The sequence below is a fragment of the Sceloporus undulatus genome, chromosome 6, assembly GCF_019175285.1.
Source record: "Sceloporus undulatus isolate JIND9_A2432 ecotype Alabama chromosome 6, SceUnd_v1.1, whole genome shotgun sequence".
Classification (NCBI taxonomy): domain Eukaryota; kingdom Metazoa; phylum Chordata; class Lepidosauria; order Squamata; family Phrynosomatidae; genus Sceloporus; species Sceloporus undulatus.
The window spans coordinates 147,978,694-147,995,048 of NC_056527.1; the positions used below are offsets into that span (position 1 = coordinate 147,978,694).

Here is a 16,355-nt window from a genome sequence, read left to right on the forward strand (position 1 = left end):
CTGCATCCCCATCTTCTCCTCCTCTCTTCCACTCTGCCACCTATCCCATAATCCCCTGCCTTCTCCTGCATCCCAATCCTGGCCCGTGACCCCCAGCGATGTATCCCATCATCCTCTGCCTTCTCCTGCATCCCAATCCTGGCCCCAGTGACCCCCAGCAAACCTATCCCCTCATCCCTGCCTTCTCCTGCATCCAATCCTGGCCCCAGAGGACCCCCTGCACCCATCCCATCAACCCCTGACTGCTCCTGCATCCCCATCTCACCCTCTCTGGCAACCTGCCACCTATCCCATCATCCCCTGACTGCTTCTTCACCCCATGAAGTATGACGCTAAGGAGGGGGCAGGGAGGAGCACAGTGTCCAGAGTCTACTAAGCATGTGCAAGGCTGCCGATTCGAATTGGTTGAACCCTCGGTGTGGTAACAAAACAATGTGCACTCACCCTGCTTTGCTTGATGACCGCATCATGTGACTTGCTTGGAATAGAAACTGATTCTCTACCTCCTCTTTTCGGAAGGACAACAGAAAGGCAACCAGGTTTTGGTAAAGCATCACATTTTAACCTTAATTCGCATTGCTAAACAGGAGTAGGGTTGCCATAGTCAGGACCTCCAAACCGGGACAAATGTAGGACACATTTTCAAATGTAGGCCACATTTTTTAAAATGGAGGACACGCAAAAAAAAAAAACTTTGAAAATGGGCCCTCCTCCTCCTTGCCTGTGCCAAGAAAGGGCGCCTTTTCCCTTCCCCCAGGCTGGCCCAGTCTCACTACTCCTTCTCCTCCTCCGAGGCTCCCACCTCCCTCTTGAGGCTGGCCCATGGCGCTTCTGCCATTGGCCAGCCAGCTTGAAGGGGACGAGCGCTCCCTTATGGCCCTGTTGTGCACGCGTACCAGTGGGGCAAGCACGAGCTGTGTGCTGGCCACCAGCCCCACGAAAGTGCTGCGGTGGCGCAGCCGCTCAAAGGAGAGGAGGTAGGCGGGCCCGCGCCACCACCATCGCACGCCAAAAAAACAGGAGGAGGAAGGGACAGGGTGCACAGCTGCGCGGGTCCGCGCGCAAAAAAGGTAGTGGAGGATGAGGTGGGTGGCTGCTGCGGGGAGTGTGCGGAGGAGGAGAGAGCATCGCCCGGCCCACAGTGAAGACAAAATCGGGGCCCCAACCCGTGAATTGGCAGAACCGACCGGAGGGCCAGTGACCGGGCCAGCTCGTGGAAGCAGTTGGACAAGTCCTGCTGCTGGCAGGTTATGGCAACCCTAGACAGGAGTGACTCTGGATCTAGTGTGAAAAAAAACATCATGCTTTGCATTGCTAGAACAGGAGTGACTGCGGATCTGAGCTGCAAACCTTCACATGTAATAAGGTCCATAGCTGAGTTAGTCTGTAGAGAACCAGCCTTGGAGCATCTTTGAGTCTCAAAGGTGCTACAAGAGCTCTCAACATAAAAAGAAAAAGGTTTTTGCATGCTGTTGATGAAAGAAAATGATAGATTACAGAAGGCTTGCTTTTAAAATAAAGTAAATACTTACTGTAAATTTATACTTTCATCGCCAAACAAACATGTAGGCCAAGATTTTATGCTGTCCTTAACCGCTTGTGCTCAGGTCCTTCAAAATTCCGTCCTGTGGCCTTACTGATCAGTCTAACCATCCGCTTTGCCATCTTCCTTTCTTTCTACTGTCAGCCTTCCTTATCCACGCTTTCATTATCCATGGATTCCAGCATCCACACCTTGAAAATATTATATACATACATACAAATTCCAAATAGCAAAGCTTGATTTTGCCATTTTAGGTAAGGGGCACCATTTTCATCCCATTACACTTAATGGGACTTGAACATCCATGTATTTTGGTATCCCATGGGAGTCCTGGAGCCCAAACCCAGCGGATACCAAGAGCCCACTGTACTTCTCCCCATCTTTCCCAGCATTATTGTCTTTTCTAATGAGTCTTTCCTTCTCATGATGTGGCTAAAATACAACAGCCCCAGTTTCTGATCTTGGTTCTAGGGAAGCTTTGGTTTAATCTTGTTTGAGGACCCAATTGGCCATCCATGGTGTTTCTCGCAACTCTTCTCCAGAACCACATCTCCAATGAGATGATTTTCTTGTTTCCCTTTTTCTTCACTGTCCAACTCCCAAACTCATACTACTGATGGGGAATACAATGGCTTCGACCATCCTCACTTTAGTTTTCAGCTGTGTATCTTTCCATTTTGGGATTTGTCTAGTTCTTTGATTGTTACCCTTCCCATTCCTAAATGCCTCTTTAGTCTATGAAGTTCATGCTGCCAAGTTTTTTCTTTCAATTAGTCTGAAAGGTGCTCAAGATTTTTCTAATACTTCCCATTCCCTGTCTTCTTCTAATATCTATACTGTATCCTGTCTCTCTCTCTCCTCTATTATATATCTATATATTCTTATTTGCTCTACTTTATCACTGCAAAACTCCCAGATGTGGGTCGGTTCCTGAGCTACAAAACTCTTTTACATACTTCCCATTCCCAGTCTTCTTCTAGTATCTAGATCATGTCTATCTCTCTCTCTTATTTGCTCTACTTTCTCATTGCAAAACTCCCAGATGTGGTTCTATGTCCTGAGTTTGGCTCTGCCTCTGCCCTCTTTCCTGTGGCTGCACCGTCCCAAGTGCCAAAACCTCAGAAGCTGGAAAAACCTTTCTATTTTCCCATAATACACTCCTGGTTAGTTAATATGTAGGTTGCTCTTTCGCCAGAGTTTGCTTTGGCTTCTTTGCGTGGCTGAGAAACCAAGCCTTGTTATACAAGGCATTTCCGGCTGCCTCTTTTTGTCACAGAAAGAAAAGAATCACCGCCTGCCTTGAGCATCATAGGGCATTAAAGATGAAAAGAGCAACCAGAATTTTCTTCTTTGTAGGAGCTAACTCTCCATGCTCCAACATTTAATCCAGGAATGGGAGGAATTATAAGAAGCTGTGGAGCCAGAGGTTTAGCTTGGAGACTCTTTGAGTTAGATGAATGAAGACTCAGATATTCTTAGGGAGCTACAAAAGCCAGGAATCCCTGTATATCTGTAGGAATGGAGGCACTTGATAAGAACTCCATCCTTCAAAAAGTTTTATTTATGGTAAATACAAAAAACAGTTACTTGTGTGCCCAGATCAATGCATACATACACAGCGTGACATCAAAATGGAGCACATCCTTCCTCCTTGGGAATGTGAGGCCTTTCAAGAGCATGAGATGGACAAAGCAAACTCACAAACATCCACCTTCCGTGGGCCAGAAAATGTCCCCAAGGAAGTCTCCGGTTCATTCATACATTATCAGCTGTTGGCCAACTGAGAGAATTTGGCCAGGCTAGTAAAGTGGTTTTAGGATAGGCTAGGAGCAAGGTGCAATTGATATTGCAAGGAAAATGTCCTGCATTGTGGTGGTTTGCAAAGGAAGAAAGGGTGGGCATCTGGAGATGGCATGGTTGGGGCTTTAGTGGTTAGATTTGGGCAAAAGTGCAACATTTATCTGGTAGCCAATCTGGGCAAGGGAAAAAGCCAAAAGGGGCAAATGTTATTTCTGGAGGATGTTTTTGGTTGCCCTGGAAGAGATATTGGTTGGAATCCTATTGATAATCTGGCAGCAGGAACCATTGAATCCACAGGATTTACTGATGTGTTAATGGTCAACACTGGATTCAACAGGTATACTCAATCCAGGACTAAGTAATAGGATGCAGGCCATGATAAAACCTTCTTTCAGAGAGGATGCCTCAAAACACAGATTTGGAAAGAAAATAGGCCTTCGGGTCATTTTGAGGTACCTTCATCAGTGGAAAGAAACATTTATACTGCTTTGTGTTTGATTTTAATTGCTTTTTAATATTTTATTGTGAGGTTTTTTTAATGGACTCTCTGGGGAGAAAGGCAGTTACTGTTGGGATGAAATAAATAAATATGGCATCTGCACTTCTCTTGCCTTTGAGAATCAGGGAGGAGACAAAGATATAAAAGCAGCCACAGGGTGAAACAGATGTATATTTCATATTCCAGCTGTTCCTGGTGTGTTTCCCTGCAAAGAACTATAAATACATCTCAGGCGCGGACATTCCAGAAATGACTTGTCTCGCTTCCAGTAGCGTTTGCAAATTATAACCTGCCATGGTTTGATTAGAGAAAATTGGATTTTGGAAGGAAGGAAGCTCCTTGCTGCTAGAATGACTTCCCGCTTCTAGATGCTTTGTCAGTCCTTGAGAAGAAACATCACAAAAAAGCTGAACCTAGTTTGTACCAAAAGGCGGACACAGTGATCCAAAATCCTCTCTTGGATGGTGGGATCACAAAAAAACAACTTCACCCTAATGTGGCAGCCATCAAATATAGCAGAGGACCCAACAAAGCAAAAGCAAACAGCAACAACCCCATTTCCTTGCACTTAAAAAAAACCAAGTGGATGGGGAAAGACTTCTATCACACCCATCTCACTACTCTGCTAGTTTTCTACCTATTGTGTTGTTTTCACGTCCTTTCCGACTTATGGAGAACCCTCGATTATGGGATTTCTGGAGCTGGAGTGTGTGACTGCCCAAAGTACTCAATGGCTTTCCATGACCTGAGTGGGGAATCAAATCTTGATCTCCAGGGTCGTCGTCAATTTCAAGACCATGCTGGCTTTCTTCTAGTGGCGGAACTGAAAATGTTCTTTGTGTATCCTTTTATAATCATTGGGTTAAACAAGGCATCAATGGAGAATGTTTTCCCTCTTTTCCTACTGATGTCTACCTTGCCAACATTATTAATCTTTCATAGTCATGTCATAGAAAAAAAAATGGAAAGAGACCCCAAGGGCCAACCCCCCATCCACATTTTCTGCCAATCAAAGAAGACACACTCAAGTACTCATGTACAGTGGGCTATCCAAGCACTCTGTTGAAAAAACCTCCCAAAGAAGGAAGACCACTCCTACCTCCAAGGCAGCCTTCTTCCCTGTCCAAACAGCTCTTCCTAAATTTAGGTGAAAATCTCTTCCCGTAGCTTGAGTCCATTGCTCTGGGCCCTAGTCTTCAGAATAGCCAGAAAACCACAAAAACTCACTTCATCTCAACAGGCAGCCAACAGTGATGAGAAATGATGAAGGCTGGGGGGGGGGGCTTTGGATGGGTGACACCATCCTATGCACCCTGCACAAAAATAAATGTTTTTCTCCAAATCCCAACTTTAGGAAGAGTGGCGGGGGCATTTTTGCCATGCTTCTAGCCCCCACTCCAAACTGTTTCAGGCTTAGGAGGGTATCTTTGAACAAGACAAAGTGAGCTAAATCACTTTTTCCATATCCCATTCAAAGAAAAGGCTGCTCCTGGGTCTAAATTGCTTTTCGGAAGGCCTAAATGTAACAAAAAATGTTCCCATGAGGGCCCTTGTGGGGCCAACAAAAAGCATAGGCGTTAAATAATGATTCCCCAAACACCTGCTCCTCCAGTGTTTTCAACCCTCAATTTAGATCCTCCCGTCCTTGGCCAGCAGTCAAGAAATTCGGGAGATGAAGTCCAAAACATCTGGACAACCCGAAGTTGGGAACCACCTGCTTTAAAATAATGATCCCAAACTTATGGCAGCTTGGCCACAAGTCAGGAATTCTGGCAGATGAAGTCCCCAAACATCTCAAGACCAAAATTTAGGAACCACTAAGTATCCTCTGTAATGCAAACCATCTTGGGCAGAGTCACTCAAAAAATCTACAGTATACACCATTGCATGAAAAGAGAGGATAAAACTTGTTGAGTTTCATTGTGAAGAAGTGGTATTGTATCATCTAAGCAAGAGGTATATTGTATACGTATCCCTTTATAGAAATCAAAGGTGTTTCCTTCCACAAAATTGGTTACTCGGACTTGTAAGCACAAATTTATGTCTCCCTCGGCGCCCCATTTCCCATCTCTATAAAAGGATGACTATTTAAAAATTTGGGGGGGGGGAGCTAGAATCAGACTCCCCTCCTTGGAGGAAGAAGAAAAAACACGTACAGTACAAGGAGGCATGCGCATAATGTCCCGACAATGGCCGAAGCAAAAAACTTATAGTGAAAACAGTACGGAGGAAAGGGTTCCTCATGTCTATTTTTTATTTTGGAGTGACCCAGCCCCGGGACGAAGAAGAGTCTCCTTTCCCTCCTTCGCCGGAAGGTCACAACAACATTAAACAGTTCCCAAACAGTGCACCCTCAGCCCTTGGTCTTGGAACGAGAAGCGGGGAAAAAAAAAACACTTTAAAAAACCCCACAAAGAACAAGAAAGAAGAGAAAACCACCAGTTTCCACCTGGATAGCTTATTTGCAAAACACGAAGTTTTTCTTTTTTGCTTTTAAAAACCCTGTTTTCTATATATATTAATACCGAACAAAGTCTCAACACAGGTCAAAGAGGAATAATAAATAGGTCAAAAACTCCAGGTTATGATAGAATACTGACTTTATAACCCCTTTGTAAAAAAGAAGAAGGGAACCTTCTCTTTCTCTCTCGCTCTGTCTCTGCGTGTCCTGAAATACAGCAAAAAACAAGGGCGGGGAGACCATAATGCACTGCCGTTCGAGAAAGAAACAGCCCTGGTCGCACCGTGCCTCCCTCTCCCCCTCGGGAAAAAAAATCATTTTGGCAAGTGGGGTAGAATTCCTCTCCGCGCCTGCCCCCAAACATCTCCCCTCTCAATCTGTTTCACGCCAAAAATCCGCCACAGAAGAAACCCTTAGCCTTCATCTTTCCCGTAATCAGTAGGGAGGAACTTGTACTGTTGCTGCGGACTCTGGGCCAGTTTTTTCCTGGCTTCTTCCAGCTCCCGTTCTTCATTCAGCATCTCCTCCTCGCGCGGCGATGATCTAGGAGGAAAGAATCATAGAGAGGAAGAGCCCCTCAAGGGCCATCCGGTCCACGCCCATTTGCCATGCACGGAAGACCCATCAAAAAAGCACCCCAACCAATACAATGCCAATAGCATTCTTTACATTCATACTAACTTAAAGTGACCAGTATTCTCTAAGCAAATTTACAACTGTAAGCCACATGGCCCCAAAACAAGCCTGGGTACTCATTTATCGACTATGCACGGAGGAAGGCTAGTCAAACTTGTAGCCATGCAGGATTGCAACCACAACATTCTGGCTGCAGGACCAGCATTTAACCACTTTGTCACCAGGCTCCATAAAATGGCCACCCGGAAAGTCAGGGGGCTAAGCGAAACGCAACATTGACGGTGACAACATCTAGCCGATGTCAGAAACATTTCTGCACCCAAAAATTATCTCAAAGTCTGGCTGTTTTGTACTTCAATCCCCATAAACCATGCCAAGCCGCCAAAGCTGGGGATGTGGAGGAGGGACACTTGAGGACAAACGTTGGGAACCAGCTTTGGGATGGCCATCACCACAGCTTCCCACCTACATGGGTTATTTAGGCCCCGGAAAAGACACAGAAAGACAGCCAAGCCAGTTCTGTTGTTAAAAAAAAAACTTCTTCTGGCTACAACGGCCAGGAGGTTCACAAACAGTGCCAAAGTTCATTCACACTTCCAGAAGAGTTTGGCGGTAAAAAAATTGATTTTGGTTGTGGAGAGTGCATGAGGATGTGCCCTTCTGGGGTTTAACCTAGCTCCACACCCCCCCCAGCCTATACTGCATTCCGATCTGCACCCTTGTCAGTTCAACCAGAGTAGACCCACCTAATCTACTGACATGACTGAGCATTGATCTATCACGTTGTCATTATTCAGGAGAAGCCAGCCCAAACAAAAAATCTCCCTCTTGCCAGATGACCACAAATACCAAACAGTTGTGTTCCATTTTGCTCAAGCAGGAGTGCAATAACTTGTACAGTCTGTCCATTCTGGCTGTCTCTCCTGTCTAAGGTTTGTTAGGATATGTGCACCCATGTGGGGATGCTAAATATTTTGGGGCCCTCAAGAGGTCTTGGAGGAATTCCTATCGGACCAAAGGTTCCCATACACTGCCTCTCTCTTGCCCCCCATACATCCAGGAGGCCTTCCAGATTGTTGGGGACTGCCGTCATTATTTATTTAAATATATTTATACCCTGCTCTCAGCCACAATGAGCTCACTATGGGCTTTGCTGGCGACTGATGGAGTGTTGGCTCAAGAAAGGTCGGCAGCAGACAGCAAAATAACATAACAATAGATCATAATGGGCTAATACTTAACAATAAGATACAGAGAGTATGGAAGGCAAACCAAAAAACCCCCAGCATGGAGAGACAAAAGCTCCCACTCACATGCCACCAGCATTTGCAGGCTGTTCATTGCCTCCATTGGAGCAACTAGCCTCCTTGGCCAATTACCAGGCAGGCTCACCGACGCAGCATCCCTGCCATTAAACCACACCTTTATCATTCCAATAGTAACTACCATCCTGCATACCCTGGAAACGGTGGTTGCCCAGCACCATCTAGTGGATCTGAACGTCAAAAACAACATGTTTTTATTTAGTACCAAATGAGTTAGCATGTGCTAATCAGGCCTCCAAGGGTGTACATTCCACAATTTTGGGGGGTCCCACCCTGAGACGACCTCCCTCCTACATTCCTTGCCACAATGTATTGACCAACATTATAGGACCACCAGAGTAGGGACCCCCCTGCAGCCGACCCATAGAATTATAGAATCATAGAAATGGAAGAACCCACAGGGGCCATCCCGTCCAAAACCCCCCGCCATGCGGAAATCACCTGTATATATGATAGATTTTTCTGGGTTCTGAAGATTCTCTGAGCTTGCCAGCACAAGATGGTGGCGAACACATCTTAGAACATGGCCACAGAGCCCGGAAAACCCACAAAAATTCTAGGATGCCGCCAGGAACCTTGACTTCACTTACCCTGCCCAATGCCATTTCCCTTGACATTGACTAGGCTGGCCAAGGTTGATGGGAAGATGCAGTCCACAAATCTGGAAGGCCAAGAGTTGCTTGTTCCTGAGATTTCTCACATCAGCTGCTGTGCTGCCACCCCAAGGCCTTTACCCAAAGAAAAAAGAAAAGAGCGTGGTGCAAAGAAAGAAGGCAGCCAAGACGACTTTTGCCCACCTGGGCGAGCATCCCCCTAACTTGGTTTCTTAACCCCACATCGTCGTCATCAGCCTTCCCGAACGATGCTTTCTGGGCTGCCTAACAAGATTATCCGATGCACGTTTCACAGCATTGACCGCGGCCTACAGAGGAGGGGCAATGAGAGCAATTGCAGGTTGAATCTCCCTTATCTGGATCCCAAACAGCCAAAAATACTCAAATTGGTCTGGTGTGGAAGATCACTCCAATGTTGCCCCCTTGGCCCCTGCATACTGCTCCTTCATCCCCCTCCTCCTCCTTCATGCCGTCTCGCCCCCTCTGCCACCCATCCCTTCATCCCCTGCCTTCTCCTGCATCCCAATTCTGGCCCCAGCAACCCCCAGCAACCTATCCCATCATCCCCTGCCTTCTCCTGCATCCCAATCCTGGCCCGTGACCCCCAGCGATGTATCCCATCATCCTCTGCCTTCTCCTGCATCCCAATCCTGGCCCCAGTGACCCCCAGCAACCTATCCCATCATCCCCTGCCTTCTCCTGCATCCCAATCCTGGCCCCAGAGACCCCCTGCCACCCATCCCATCAACCCCTGACTGCTCCTGCATCCCCATCTCACCCTCTCTGGCAACCTGCCACCTATCCCATCATCCCCTGACTGCTTCTTCACCCCATGAAGTATGACAGCTAAAGAGGGGGCAGGGAAGGAGCACAGTGTCCAGAGCCCCACTAAGCATGTGCAAGGCTGCCGATTCGAATTGTTGAACCCTCCGGTGTGGTAAAACAATGTGCACTCACCCTGCTTTGCTTGAATCCGCATCATGTGACTTGCTTGGAATAGAACTGACTTCTCTACCTCCTCTTTTCGGAAGGACAACAGAAAGGCAACCAGGTGTGGTAAAGCATCACATTTTAACCTTAATTCGCATTGCTAAACAGGAGTAGGGTTGCCATAAGTCAGGACCTCCAAACCGGGACAAATGTAGGACAACATTTTCAAATGTAGGCCACATTTTTTAAAATGGAGGACACGCAAAAAAAAAACCTTTGAAAATGGGCCTCCTCCTCCTTGCCATGTGCCAAGAAAGGGCGCTTTTCCCTTCCCCCAGGCTGGCCCAGTCTCACTACTCCTTCTCCTCCTCCGAGGCTCCACCTCCCTCTTGAGGCTGGCCAATGGCGCTTCTGCCATTGGCCAGCCAGCTTGAAGGGGACGAGCGCTCCCTATATGGCCCTGTGTGCACGCGCACCAGTGGGGCAAGCACGAGCTGGTGCTGGCCACAGCCCCACGAAAGTGCTGCGGGTGGCGCAGCCGCTCAAAGGAGGAGGAGGTAGGCGGGCCGCGCACCACACATGCGCACGCCAAAAAAACAGGAGGAGGAAGAGGACAGGGTGCACAGCTGCGCGGCCGCGCAAAAAAGGTAGTGGAGGATGAGGTGGGTGGCTGCTGCGGGAGTGTGCGGAGGAGGAGGAGGAGCATCGCCCGGCCCACAGTGAAGACAAAATCGGGGCCCCAACCCGTGAATTGGCAGAACCGGACCGGGACCGGGCCAGTTCCGCCAAAACCGGGACAGTCCTGCCTGCTGGCAGGTTATGGCAACCCTAGACAGGAGTGACTCTGGATCTAGTGTGAAAAAACATCATGCTTTGCATTGCTAGAACAGGAGTGACTGCGGATCTGAGCTGCAAACCTTCACATGTAATAAGGTCCATAGCTGAGTTAGTCTGTAGAACCAGCCTTGGAGCATCTTTGAGTCTCAAAGGTGCTACAAGAGCTCTCAACATAAAAAGAAAAAGGTTTGCATGCATGTGTGAAAGAAAATGAAGATTACAGAAGGCTTGCTTTTAAAATAAAATACTGTAAATTTATACTTTCATCGCCAAACAAACATGTAGGCCAAGATTTTATGCTGTCCTTAACCGCTGTGCTCAGGTCCTTCAAATTCAGTCCTGTGGCCTTACTGATCAAGTCTAACCATCCGCTTTGCCATCTTCCTTTCTTTCTACTGTCAGCCTTCCTTATCCACGCTTTCATTATCCATGGATTCCAGCATCCACACCTTGAAAATATTAATATACATACATACAAATTCCAAATAGCAAAGCTTGATTTTGCCATTTTAGGTAAGGGGCACCATTTTCATCCCATTACACTTAATGGGACTTGAACATCCATGTATTTTGGTATCCATGGGGAGTCCTGGAGCCAAACCCCAGCGGATACCAAGAGCCCACTGTACTTCTCCCCATCTTTCCCAGCATTATTGTCTTTTCTAATGAGTCTTTCCTTCTCATGATGTGGCTAAAATACAACAGCCCCAGTTTCGTGATCTTGGATTCTAGGGAAAAGCTTTGGTTTAATCTGTTTGAGGACCCAATTGGCCATCCATGGTGTTCTCAGAACTCTTCTCCAGAACCACATCTCCAATGAGATGATTTTCTTGTTATCCCTTTTCTTCACTGTCCAACTCCCACATCCATACATACTGATGGGGAATACAATGGCTTCGACCATCCTCACTTTAGTTTTCAGCTGTGTATCTTTCCATTTTGGGATCTTGTCTAGTTCTTTGATTGTTACCCTTCCCATTCCTAAATGCATCTTTAGTCTATGAAGTTCATGCTGCCAAGTTTTTTCTTTCAATTAGTCTGAAAGGTGCTACAAGATCTTTCTACGTACTTCCCATTCCCTGTCTTCTTCTAATATCTATACTGTATCCCTGTCTCTCTCTCTCTCTCTCTCTATATATATATATATCTTATTTGCTCTACTTTATCACTGCAAAACTCCCAGATGTGGGTCGATGTCCTGAGCTACAAAATCTTTCTACATACTTCCCATTCCCAGTCTTCTTCTAGTATCTAGATCCATGTCTATCTCTCTCTCTCTTATTTGCTCTACTTTATCATTGCAAAACTCCCAGATGTGGTTCTATGTCCTGAGTTTGGCTCTGCCTCTGCCCTCTTTCCTGTGGCTGCACCGTCCCAAGTGCCAAAACCTCAGAAGCTGGAAAACCTTTCCTATTTCCCATAATACACTCCTGGTTAGTTAATATGTAGGTTGCTCTTTCGCCAGAGTTTGCTTTGGCTTCTTTGCGTGGCTGAGAAACCAAGCCTTGTTATCCCAAGGCATTTCCGGCTGCCTCTTTTTTGTCACAGAAAGAAAAGAATCACCGCCTGCCTTGAGCATCATAGGGCATTAAAGATGAAAAAGAGCAACCAGAATTTTCTTCTTTGTAGGAGCTAACTCTCCATGCTACAACATTTAATCCAGGAATGGGAAAGTATAAGAAGCTGGTGGAGCAAGAGTTTAGCTTGGGAGACTTTGAGTAGGATGAATGAAGACTCAGATATTCTTAGGGAGCTACAAAAGCCAGGAATCCCTGAATATATGATAGGAATGGAGGCACTTGATAAAGAACTCCATCCTTCAAAAGATTTTATTTATGGTAAATACAAAACAGTTACTTGTGTGGCCCAGATCAATAGCATACATACACAGCGTGACATCAAAATGGAGCACATCCTTCCTCTTTGGGAATGTGAGGCCTTTCAAGAGCATGAGATGGACAAAGCAAACTCACAAACATCCACCTTCCGTGGGCCAGAAATGTCCCCAAGGAGTCTCCGGTTCATTCATACATTATTCAGCTGTTGGCCAACTGAGAGAATTTGGCCAGGCTAGTAAAGTGGTTTTAGGATAGGATAGGAGCAAGGTGCAATGGATATTGCAAGGAAAAGTCCTGCATTGTGGTGGTTTGCAAAGGAAGAAGAGGTGGGCATCTGGAGATGGCATGGTTGGGGCTTTAGTGGTTAGATTTGGGCAAAAGTGCAACATTTATCTGGTAGCCAATCTGGGCAAGGGAAAAAGCAAAAGGGGCAAATGTTATTTCTGGAGAGATGTTTTTGGTTGCCCTGGAAGAGATATTGGTTGGAATCCTATTGCTAATCTGGAGCAGAACCATTGAATCCACAGGATTTACTGATGTGTTAATGGTCAACACTGGATTCAACAGGTATACTCAGTCCAGGACTAAGTAATAGGATGCAGGCCATGATAAAACCTTCTTCAGAGAGGATGCCTCAAAACAAGATTTGGAAAGAAAATAGGCTTCGGGGTCATTTTGAGGCTACCTTCATCAGTGGAAACAATTTTATACTGCTTTGTGTGTTGATTTTAATTGCTTTTTAATATTTTATTGTGAAGGTTTTTTTAATGGACTCTCTCTGGGAGAAAGGCAGTATAGGGATGAAATAAATAAATATGGCATCTGCACTTCTCTTGCCTTTGAGAATCAGGGAGGAGACAAAGACTTAAAAGCAGCCACAGGTGAACAGATGTATATTTCATATTCCAGCTGTTCCTGGTGTGTTTCCTGCAAAGAACTATAAATACATCTCAGGAGCGACGTTCCAGAAATGACTTGTCTCGCCTTCCAGTAGCGTTTGCAAATTATAACCTGCCATGGTTTGGATTAGAAATTGGATTTTGGAAGGAAGGAGCCTCCTTGCTGCTAGAATTGACTTCCCGCTTCTCAGACGCTTTGTCAGTCCTTGGAGAAACATCACAAAAAGCTGAACCTAGTTTGTATGAAAAGGGAGACAAAGTGATCCAAATCCTCTCTTGGATGGTGGGACCACAAACTTCACCCTAATGTGGCAGCCATCACATATAGCAGAGGACCCAAAGCGAAGCAACACCCACTTCCTTGCACTTAAAAAACCAAGCTGGATGGGGAAAGACTTCTATCACAACCATCTCACTACTTTGCTAGTTTTCTACCTATTGTTGTTTGTCTTCAAGTCCTTTCCGACTTATGGAGACCCTCGATTATGGGATTTTCTGGAGCTGAGAGTGTGTGACTTGTCCAAAGTTACTCAATGGGCTTCCATGGCTGAGTGGGGAATCAAATCTTGATCTCCAGAGTCGTAGTCCAATGTTCAGACCATGCTGGCTTTCTTTCTAAGTGTGCGTGAAATGTTCTTTGTGTATCCTTTTATATCATTGGGGTTAAAAAAGGCATCAATGGTAGGAGAATGGTTTTCCTCTTTTCCTACTGATGTCTACCTTGCCAACCATTATTATCTTTTCATAGTCATGCCATAGAAAAATTGGAAGAGACCCCCAAGGGCCACCCAGTCCACATGTTTCTGCCATCCAAGAAGACACCATCAAAGTCCTCCATGTAACAGTGGGCTATCCAGCCTCTGTTGAAAAACCTCCAAAGAAGGAGACACTCCTACCTTCCAAGGCAGCTTCTTCCACTGTCCAACAGCTCTTCCTAATATTTAGGTGAAATCTCTTCTCCTGTAGCTTGAGTCCATTGCTCTGGGCCCTAGTCTTCAGAATAGCAGAAAACAAACTCACTTCATCCTCAACATGGCAGCAGTGATGAGAAATGATGGAAGGCTGGGGGGGGGGGGCTTTGGATGGGTGAACCCTCCTATTGCACCCTTGCAAAAAAATAAATGTTTTTCTCCCAAATTCCCTTTAGGAAGAGTGGGGGCATTTTTGCCATGCTTCTAGCCCCCACTCCAACTGTTTCAGGCTTAGGAGAGGTATCTTTGAACAAGACAAAGTGAGCTAAACTCACTTTTGGTTCATATCCCATTTCAAGAAAAGGCTTGTCCTGGGTCTAAATTGTCTTAGGAAGGCCTAAATGTAACAAAAATGTTCCCCATGAGGGCATGTGGGGGCAAAAGCATAGGCGTTAAAGTAATGATTCCCAAACCTTGCTCCTCCAGGTGTTTTCAACCTCAATTTATAGATGCCTCAGTCAGCTTGGCCAGCAGTCAAAGATTCTGGGAGATGAAGTCCAAAACATCTGGAAAACCAAAGTTTGGGAACCACTGCTTTAAAATAATGATTCCCAAACTTATGGCAGCTTGGCCAAAAGTCAGGAATTCTGGAAGATGAAGTCCAGAACATCTAGAAGACCAAAATTTAGGAACCACTAAGCATCCTCTGTAATGCAAACCATCTTGGGCTAGAGTCCACTCAAATCCTACAGTATACACCATTTGTCATGAAAATGAGGGATAAAACTTGTTGAGTTTCATGTTGAGAAGTTGTGTATTGTATCATCTAAGCAAGAGGTATATGTGTATACGTATATATATTTATAGAAATCAAAGGGTGTTTTCCTTCACAAATTGGTTACTCTGGACTTGTAAAGCACATAGATTTGTCTCCCTCGGGCCATTTCATCTCTCTAAAAGGATGACTATCTTAAAAATTTGGGGGGGGAGGGCTAGAATCCAGATCTCCCCTCCTTGGAGGAAGAGAAAAACACTGTACAGTACAAGAGCAGGCGCATGTCCGACAATGTGCCGAAGCAAATACTTATAGTGCAAACAGGTACGGAGAAGAGTTCCTTCATGTTATGTTTTTTATTTTGGAGTGACCCAGCCCCGGGAGGCTGGAGAAGAGGTCTCCTTTCCCTCCTTCGCCGGGAAGGTCCAACACATTCATAGGTCCAGTTTCTCTCAAACATTGCAGCTGCCTCAAGCCTTGGTCTTGGAAAGAGAAGGGGAAAATAACACTTTAAAAAACCCCAAGAACAAGAAAGAAGAGAAACCACCAGTTCCACCTGGATAGCTTATTTTGCAACACGAAGTTTTTCTTTTTTTGCTTTTAAACACTGTTTTCCTATGTATTATAATACCGACAAAGTCCTCAACACAGGTCAAAGAGAATAATAAATAGGTCAAAACTTCAGGTTATGATAGTAATACTGACTTTATAACCCCTTTTGTAAAAAAAAGAAGAAGGGAGACCTTTCTCTTTCTCTCTCGCTCTGTCTCTTGCGTGGTCCTGAGATACAGCAAACAAGGGCAGGGGAGACCATAATGCACTGCCGTTCGAGAAAGAACCAGCCCTTGGTCGCACGGTTGCCTCCTCTCGCCCTCGGGAAAAAATCATTTTGGCAAGTGCTGGGTAGAGTTCCTCTCTCCGCCGCCTGCCCCCAACATTCTCCCCTCTCTAAATTTGTTTCACGCCAAATCTGGCACAGAAGAACCTTAGCCTTCATCTTCCCGTAATTCAGTAGGTAGGAACTTGTACTGTTGCTGGCGGATCTGGGCCAGTTTTTTCCTGGCTTCTTCCAGCTCCCGTTCCTTCTTCAGCATCTCCTCCTGCGCGGCGATGATCTAGGAGGAAAGGAATCATAGAGTTGGAAGAGACCTCAAGGGCCATCCGGTCCAACGCCATTCTGCCATGCAGGAAGACACCATCAAAGCACCCCAAATAAATAGCAATGGCAATAGCATTTACATTTTTATACTACTTAATAGTGAACTCAGTATTCTCTAAGCAATTTAC

The 16,355-nt window shown here is 45.8% G+C and overlaps 3 protein-coding genes across 5 annotated transcripts in view; 1 reads left to right on the forward strand and 2 right to left on the reverse strand.

Annotated features, from left to right (window-relative positions):
* MINDY2 (MINDY lysine 48 deubiquitinase 2) overlaps positions 1–16,355 on the forward strand; it is a 689,230-nt gene that overhangs the window by 590,065 nt on the left and 82,810 nt on the right. The window lies entirely within an intron of this gene.
* Positions 1–16,355, reverse strand: part of MYO1E (myosin IE) — a 568,767-nt gene that overhangs the window by 485,166 nt on the left and 67,246 nt on the right. The gene's annotated exons all lie outside the window — the stretch shown is intronic.
* The window catches only part of LOC121932583 (talin-2), a 44,341-nt gene continuing 42,197 nt past the window's right edge, over positions 14,212–16,355 (reverse strand). For both annotated transcript variants that reach the window (XM_042471354.1, XM_042471353.1), the window contains exon 33: positions 14,212–16,183. In XM_042471354.1, the coding sequence (XP_042327288.1) occupies positions 16,055–16,183 (129 nt within the window). In that variant the 3' untranslated portion in view covers positions 14,212–16,054. The remainder of the gene's footprint in view (positions 16,184–16,355) is intronic.